A 9,487-nucleotide genomic window follows, 5' to 3' on the forward strand; every position below is an offset into this window, starting at 1 on the left:
AAGATCCTTACATTCTTTGGATGTGGTGAGAGCTTTGAAATATTATGTTAAAGCTTTTTGTTTCATTAAGCTTATTTGGAGTCGGGTCAAGCCCCGCCTCAGAGAATTATAACTCATTCTACTAGATCAGTCTCCACTTCGTGGGCTTTTAAGAATGAAGCTTTAGTTGATCAGATTTGCAAAGCAGCGACTTGGTCCTCTTTGCATACATTTACTAAATTCTACCGTTTTTATGTATTTGCTTCTTCGGAAGCAGTTTTTGGTAGAAAAGTTCTTCAGGCAGCTGTTTCAGTTTGATTCTTCTGCTTCTGATTTAAGTTTTTTTCTTTCAAACATGAAAATAAACTTATTTTTTTGGGTTGTGGATTAATTTTTTCAGCAAAATATGGCTGTTTTTATTTTTATTCCCTCCCTCTCTAGTGACTCTTGAGTGGAAGACTCCACATCTTGGGTATTGATATCCCATATGTCACTAGCTCATGGACTCTTGCCAATTACATGAAAGAAAACATAATTTATGTAAGAACTTACCTGATAAATTCATTTCTTTCATATTGGCAAGAGTCCATGAAGCCCACCCTTTTTATGGTGGTTATGATTTTTTGTATAAAGCACAATTATTTCCAAATTTCCTTTGTTGATGCTTTCTACTCCTTTCTTTATCACCCCACTGCTTGGCTATTCGTTAAACTGAATTGTGGGTGTGGTGAGGGGTGTGTTTGTGGGCGTTTTGAGGTTTGAGAAACTTTGCCCCTCCTGGCAGGATTGTGTATCCCATATGTCACTAGCTCATGGACTCTTGCCAATATGAAAGAAATGAATTTATCAGGTAAGTTCTTACATAAATTATGTTTTTTCAGCACCTGTTTGTAGAAACCATATTTTAACAGTTAAATTTCTCACAAATTTATGAGCATCAATAAATGTATTAAATTTATTTAGTTTCTTAGTTGGGGCAAAGGAAAGTCCCTTTCCCAAAATATCCATATGTTCTTTATCAAGAGAACTTTTACTTAGATTAAAAATACCTAAATTTGGAGTTGAGTCTGTATTTTTGTTTTTATTTTCATTCTTGATTTTTTTGAGTCGCCTATATCCTCCCCTCTTACCTCGTTTTCTGATGCTCGCCTTTTTCTTAAGATTCTTTGTGGAAGAGGGCTTTGGTAGTTGTTTTGGCCATGTCCTAAAAAAGGAACTGCTGGATTTGAATGTTCTCTATAATTTTCTACCACTCTATAGTCTGTATCTGTCTGATTTGATAATGGAGCATATCTATTTGATAGTCTCAGATCTCCATCAGAATGGTAACTATGTGTATGAGTATTATCATTGCTTTTATTAGAAGATCGGTGATGTCTATCTGTACCTACAAGTTCATCATCGGTTTCTTCTAAACTGTTATTTATTGTTGCAAATTGTATTTGGTACAAATAATGTTTTGGTCGTTTTGCATCTATTGTATCAGTGTATGCTACACTTTATATTGCGCCTGATCAACGCATGTAGAGTGTTTTTTGTATATTGAATTTTTTATATTGAATTTCTTTTTATCAGTTGTTATATATAAAATTTATGCAGATTCTGCACTTTATTCTTTTGTTTGTTTTTATTCTAGCCTTGCTTTTTGGCTATTAATTTGATTAACTTTTTTTAAATTATTTTGAAAATATTTAAAGCATCAGCTGTTTTTAGCCAATTAGGCTTTTTTCAGCACATACACATATATATATTTTTTCATTTTCTCTTTTTTCACTTTTTATCGCATATATATAAATTTATTATACACATATGTTCATATATTTATGTCACCTATTTTAAGCTTTTAGTAGCGCTTATGAATTAAAGATTCTATTTGAATCTGTTTTCAATTATCACAGAGGGTGGGGTCCCTCACACTTTTTCATAGGCTTAATAGGGTTTCTAAGCGCAGTTAACCAAATACTTTTTCTACACTCACAGATTCACTTATCCCCACTTTTTGAAATGTTATTCTACAGAACGACAACAGAAATGTCTCTAAATTAAAGGTATGTTGTTTCCATTTAAATGCTGACATTTTAGCTTCACAAATATTGTTTAAATGTAAACTCTTGTAATGTTAAATAAACGTGCATCACTAAATAACAATATTTTTAAGTTTTTATTGAAAAAAAACAAACGATTTTGTTTTGTTACATAATCAACTGTGTTGTCAATTAGCAGAGGGAAAGACTAGAGGGTTTCACTCTGGCACATTCTCCCCGACCCACTTTAAGTACGGAGGGTTTCCTTGCTCTATGGGAACACTGATCACTTCGGCAACTTCATAAGGATGAACAGACCTGCAAGTAGCAAGAGAATAAACATAAGATCTGCTCTGCCCCTCCCACGAGGATCAGCACTCTCCTGTGCACAATATAGAAGTATTTACTCCTTACCTTATGTATTCTGCCAGGGCTGAGACTTTGGATGATCTGGTCTTTATCATCTGTTAGGAGAGAGGGGCAAAAAGTCACTAAATGAACAAATAATCACAGAAGAAACATGTCTTAAGGCTTGACATGGCACCTACATGTCTAATTCTGGCTGCTAACTTTTTTTTGTATTTTTCTTATATATATATATATATATATATATATATATATATATATATATATACCCCTAAAAAATCCATAGCGCCCCCCCTTTTTTTTTTATTACAGACAACCCTTTAAAAATAGTTTTCTAGTTGTGGTTCCTAGCGCTATGAACTTTGGTGGGTCTTTCCAATTAAATGATAACTTAAAATACATTTTTTATTCAAAATTCCTTATTTCCAAGGATCACCAAGTGCCTTAATTGCTAGTAATATATATACACAATATGTATATGTATATATATATATCAGGGACGTGCACTCATAAGAGGCAGGGGAGGCAGTGCCTACCCTGCCATATGTGGCCAAAGCTTAATTAAATTTTAATTAAAACAAAAAAAAAGTCCAAAAAAATATATTTTCCCCCCATGTAATGCTATGGAGAGGCAGGTACAGGAACGTTTCTCTTCATTGCAGTCCATGGGTCAAAGGAAAAGCTGTGCTGCAGCGCCACCTGTGTTCTGTCAATATATTAGCAGCAACAATTGGGACCAATAGGAGGCACCCCTCTTGATGCCTCCTAGCAAGTGAAGGATATATAGATTAATCAGAAGGAGGCTGCAGTGAGCAGGGTCATGTGACACAACTGGAAGCTGAGGTAACCTAAGAACAGATGACACCAAGCAGAAGAGTAAAGTAGTATTCTACATCTCTTGTGATTCACAAATTGTGTTCAGATACAGCTCATTAACAGGGGGAGACAGTAAGTGAGCATAACCCAATACTGACAGGAAGTCAAAGGGTCAATTCAAATTTAAATCCATAATTTAAAACCCAGAGTTTGAAGTTAAGTGTGCAGTGTCCACGTTACTTAAACTAAAGTTTTTGACATTGAATATTGCTAAGCCTCCCTTTTTCATAGTTATTTGATTTAATTAGGTACAAACACCATATATGTTATGTCTGTGCAGTCAGAGGATGCAGTATCTATTTTTATTTTTCTCTGTGTCTCCATTTATTTAAAGACTGCTGTTAACTTGTAATTCACAAATCAATTGAAAGCTGTTGCATTGTGTTTTTAATATGTGCTGCTTTTATACAAGTTTATATTAATAAAAGGAGATAATGAGTCATTTAAAACATATGTAATTATTGCAGTTAAATGTTTTTAGAAATAATGCCACTGTAAAGTAACTGGTTAAACACATAGTCAAAGGGAGACATTTAAAATTAAACTTTCATGATTGAGGTAGAGCATGCTATTTTAATAGACTTTTCTAGTTATTTATATTTTGAGAATTAGCATCAACTGTTACTGGCCCCATGTCAGCAAATCAAATTAGTTTTTGAAAGGAACATGAAAGTCATAATTACATTTCCATCATTCGGATAGAAATTGCACACAAAAAATAAATAAATAAACTTTCTATTTTACTTTTATTATTATGTACTTCATTCTTTTGGTATCCTTTGGTGTCCTTTGTTGAAGAGCATGCCTAAGTGGGATGTGCATGTGCGTTTCTTGAACACCATATTGCAGCAGCAGCTGTGTTGGCAGTATTGATAACTTGTCCTTTGTGTAAAACTAGTATGGTAAATTATTTCTATTTTTACAATACAGTAGTGAGTAGAGAAGAGATTGTGTATCATTCTAATTGCTTAGTAACTGGCACTGTGCAACAGAATTGTGTGAGTGTGTATGTGAGCAGAGTGTGTGTGGGTGTCAGTGAGCAGAGTATGTGTGCTTTATTCTCCAGGTAATCAATACATTTCCGATGAGCTGTGCAGTGTTTCTCAACAATGGTCCGCAAGTACCCCCAACAGGCCAGGTTTTCATTATAGCTGAATCAGTGCACAGGTGAAGTAATCAGCTGATCAGTAACTCAGTGGTTACTAACTTGCTCTCATCCATCACCTGATTATGTCACCTGTGCACTGGTTCAGCTATCATTTAAACCTGCCCTGTTGGGGGTACTTGCGGCCCTCTGTACATGTGTTTCTCAGTCGTATCATATCTAGTGCCTCACTAGCCTCTGACCTCACTGCACGTCACTGATATATATATATATATATATATATACATACATACATACATACATACACACCATTATTCTGTGATCCTAATTTTCTAGTTCTTGCTAATGATCTAGAAGTGTCTCTGTATAAAACCACCCCCAGATCCTAAATTTCTAGTTTTAACTGATGTCTGTTTGGATTGACATATATCCCTACAGAAAATAAATCTGTGGCTCCTAAATTTCTAGTTCTGGCTCCTAACTTCCTGTATTCCTAATACACTAATTCCTAACCACTGCCACCAATGATCCCTGATTTGAGAGGGAGGGGGGAACTAAAAAAATGATTACATATAAAAGGATCTGGTAGGGGAGGGGGATGGGGGTATTGAGGGGGACAGCTACACTACAGAAAAAGCTATCAGCATAAAAAATAAAATAGTTTTTGGGGGCAAACTGGGTACTGGCAGACAGCTGCTAGTACCCAAGATGAAGACAAATAGGTAGCGGGGGGAGGGTTAGAGAGCTGTTTGGGGGGGATCAGGGAGGTTGGGGGCTAAGGCAGGGGTCCATTATTGCTGAATAAACAAACAAATAAACAAAGACCTTTTATTTTAGTACTGGCAGACTTTCTGCCAGTACTTAAGATGGCAGGGACAATTGTGGGGTGGGGGAGGGAAGAGAGCTGTTTGGGAGGGATGTGTCAGGTGGGAGGCTGATCTCTACACTAAAGCTAAAATTAACCCTGCAAGCTCCCTACAAGCTACCTAATTAACCCCTTCACTGCTGGGCATAAAACACGTGTGATGCGCAGCGGCATTTAGAGGCCTTCTAATTACAAAAAAACAACGCCAAAGCCATATAAGTCTGCTAATTTCTGAACAAAGGGGATCCCAGAGAAGCATTTCCAACCATTTGTGCCATAATTGCATTATATACATGTCAAGGTATATTCAGGGATTCCTGACAGATATCAGTGTTCCAATGTAACTAGCGCTAATTTTGAGGGGAAAAAAATGGTTTGGAAATAGCAAAGTGCTAATTGTACTTATTGCCCTATAACTTGCAAAAAAAGCAAAGAACATGTAAACATTGGGTATTTCTAAACTCAGGACAGAATTTAGAAACTATTTAGCATGGGTGTTTTTTGGTGGTTGTAGATGTGTAACAGATTTTGGGGGTCAAAGTTAGAAAAAGTGTGTTTTTTTCAATTTTTTCATCATATTTTATATATTTATTTTTACAGTAAATTATATGATATGATGAAAATAGTGGTATCTTTAAAAAGTCAATTTAATGGCGAGAAAAATGGTATATAATATGTGTGGGTACAGTAAATGAGTAAGAAGAAAATTACAGCTAAACACAAACACCGCAGAAATGTAAAAAACATAATTTATGCTTACCTGATAAATTTATTTCTCTTGCGGTGTATCCAGTCCACGGATCATCCATTACTTGTGGGATATTCTCCTTCCCAACAGGAAGCTGCAAGAGGATCACCCACAGCAGAGCTGTCTATATAGCTCCTCCCCTAACTGCCACCTCCAGTCATTCGACCGAAGACAAGCAAGAGAAAGGAGAAACCATAGGGTGCAGTGGTGACTGTAGTTTAAAAATAAAATATACCTGCCTTAAAATGACAGGGCGGGCCGTGGACTGGATACACCACAAGAGAAATAAATTTATCAGGTAAGCATAAATTATGTTTTCTCTTATAAGGTGTTTCCAGTCCACGGATCATCCATTACTTGTGGGATACCAATACCAAAGCTAAAGTACACGGATGAAGGGAGGGACAAGGCAGGAACCTAAACGGAAGGTACCACTGCCTGTAAAACCTTTCTCCCAAAAATAGCCTCCGAAGAAGCAAAAGTATCAAATTTATAAAACTTTGAAAAAGTATGAAGCGAAGACCAAGTCGCCGCCTTGCAAATCTGTTCAACAGAAGCCTCATTTTTAAAAGCCCATGTGGAAGCCACAGCTCTAGTAGAATGAGCTGTAATCCTTTCAGGAGGCTGCTGACCAGCAGTCTCATAAGCTAAGCGTATTATACTTCTTAGCCAAAACGAAAGAGAAGTTGCCGAAGCCTTTTGGCCTCTCCTCTGTCCAGAGTAGGCAACAAACAAAGCAGATGTTTGACGAAAATCTTTAGTAGCTTGTAAATAAAACTTTAAAGCACGAACCACGTCCAGATTGTGTAATAGACGTTCCTTCTTTGAAGAAGGATTAGGACACAATGACGGAACAACAATCTCCTGATTAATATTCTTATTAGATACCACCTTAGGTAAAAACCCAGGTTTGGTACGCAAAACTACCTTATCTGCAGGGAAAATCAGATAAGGGGAATCACACTGTAAGGCAGATAACTCGGAAACTCTACGAGCCGAGGAAATAGCTACCAAAAACAGAACTTTCCAAGATAAAAGCTTGATATCTATGGAATGAAGAGGTTCAAACGGAACCCCTTGGAGAACTTTAAGAACCAAATTTAAACTCCATGGCGGAGCAACTGGTTTAAACACAGGCTTGATTCTAACTAAAGCCTGACAAAATGCCTGAACGTCTGGAACATCCACCAGACGCTTGTGCAAAAGAATAGACAGAGCAGAGATCTGTCCCTTTAAGGAACTAGCTGACAATCCTTTCTTCAATCCTTCTTGGAGAAAAGATAATATCTTGGGAATCCTGACTTTACTCCATGAGTAACCCTTGGATTCACACCAATAAAGATATTTACGCCGTATCTTATGATAGATTTTCCTGGTGACAGGCTTTCGTGCCTGAATTAAGGTATCAATGACTGACTCGGAGAAGCCACGTTTTGATAAAATCAAGCGTTCAATCTCCAGGCAGTCAGTCTCAGAGAAATTTTTACAGTGTGTATAATAGGCTAACAGAGCATCGCACCCACTTGCAAATGGATGATTAACCCCTTAGTTTAAAAAATGGATCAAAAAAACGAAATAGACGTTTTTTTAACAGTCACAACAAACTGCCACAGCTCTGCTGTGGCCCTACCTTGCCATACAAACGACTTTGGAAAGCACTAAAACCCTTCAGAGAGGTCCTAAGCATTCAGGGAACTCTTTCAAAGAAACTGGATGTCTCAGTCTGCAAAAGCTAATGCGCATTTAGGCGTGAATTAGGCCCCTCCCACTCCTGTCTATACAGTGAGAGGCCTAACAAAACTATTCCTAGGCAAATTTTAGCCATCCATGTGGAAAAACTGGGCCCCGATAAAGTTTTATCACCAAACAGCATATAAAAAACGTTTAAGCACTCCCAGCAAACGTCTTATATTTCAGTAATTTGAAAAAATAATAAGTGTTACCTATAATAGTAAGCATGATACTAGTCGTTATTAAATCACTGTAATCAGGCTTACCTTAAATAAATCCGGTATCAACAGCATTTTCTAGCATATACATTTCTCTAGAAAAATGTAGACTGCACATACCTCATAGCAGGATACCCTGCATGCCATTCCCCAAGCTGAAGTTACCTCTCTCTTCAGTTATGTGTGAGAACAGCAATGGATCTTAGTTACAACCTGCTAAGATCATCAGAGACCACAGGCAGACTCTTCTTCTATTTTCTGCCTGGGACCAAAATAGTACAACTCCGGTACCATTTAAAAATAACAAACTTTTGAATTGAAGAAAAACAACTAAATTACACCACATCTCTCTAACTGCTTCCATGCTTGTCGAGAGCTGCAAGAGAATGACTTGAGGTGGCAGTTAGGGGAGGAGCTATATAGACAGCTCTGCTGTGAGTGATCCTCTTGCAGCTTCCTGTTGGGAAGGAGAATATCCCACAAGTAATGGATGATCCGTGGACTGGATACACCTTACAAGAGAAATAGCCCTTGTCCTTAAGGGTAAGAAAATTGAAAAATGGTCTGGTCTGGGTTAAAGGGACATTGAACCTAATTTTTTTCTTTCATGATTCAGATAAAGCATGACATTTTAAGCAACCTTCTAATTTACTCCTATTATCAAATTTTCTTCATTCTCTTGCTATCTTTATTTTAAAAGCAGGAATGTAAATCTTAGCAGCCAGCCCATTTTAGGTTCAGCACCATGGATAGCGCTTGCTTATTGGAGGCTTAAAGATAGCAAGAGAACTAAGAAAATTTGATAATAGGAGTAAATTAGAAAGTTCCTTAAAATTGCTGCTCTATCTGAAACATGAAAGAAAAAAAAATGGGGTTTAGAGTCCCTTTAATACCTACTCTAAATTTCAAATAAGCAGTAGATTTTTTTTCAGGCAAATGTATTTTTTCTCCCATTTTCCGGGCCCTGTATCATGTGACAGACATCAGCCAATCGCAGACTAGTATATGTATAACCTGTGAGCTTGTGCACATTCTTGTTCCACAGAAAGTGTGAATATAAAAAGACTGAGCAAAATGTGATAATGGAAGTGAATTAGAAAGTGTCTTAAAACTGCACACTCTATCTGAATCATAAAAGTTTATATTGACTTGATTGTCCCTTTAAGTTGTTTTTATACTTTAATATCCCTAAATAAATATTCACAGTGATGAGAATGGGTAAATGTCTGTAGCTATGAAAGCAATGTTTTACGACACTCACCAGTAAGATCTCATTGTCTTCTTCAATCTTCCCTTTCCATTCATATCTAAAAAAAGAGAAGCTGGAATTTTAAGATAGGCAAATACTTGACACTAAAAGCACAAACACAGTATTATTAAAGGGATAGAAAGGGCAGTGCATAGATACATTTTATATTTAAATAGAGGCACATTACAGAGATGCTCTTCACTTAAAGGGACATAGATTCATGATTCAGACAGAACATACCATTTAAAAAAAGTTTCCACTATACTTCTATTATTAAATTTGCTTTGTTCTCATGTTATTCTTTGTTGAAGAGACCTCTATATAGG

The 9,487-nt window shown here is 36.6% G+C and overlaps 1 protein-coding gene across 1 annotated transcript; it reads right to left on the reverse strand.

Annotated features, from left to right (window-relative positions):
* Positions 1-2,127: 2,127 nt before the first annotated feature.
* Positions 2,128-9,219, reverse strand: LOC128643680 (protein CutA homolog; the record flags this gene model as incomplete). Its single annotated transcript, XM_053696515.1, is given in 3 exon segments — positions 2,128-2,321; positions 2,418-2,467; positions 9,174-9,219. Coding segments are annotated over 3 exon segments (196 nt in total), but the record flags the coding sequence as incomplete, so codon positions are not given.
* Between the last annotated feature and the right edge of the window lie 268 nt (positions 9,220-9,487).

This window comes from Bombina bombina, unplaced genomic scaffold (assembly GCF_027579735.1).
Source record: "Bombina bombina isolate aBomBom1 unplaced genomic scaffold, aBomBom1.pri scaffold_2449, whole genome shotgun sequence".
NCBI lineage: Eukaryota > Metazoa > Chordata > Amphibia > Anura > Bombinatoridae > Bombina > Bombina bombina.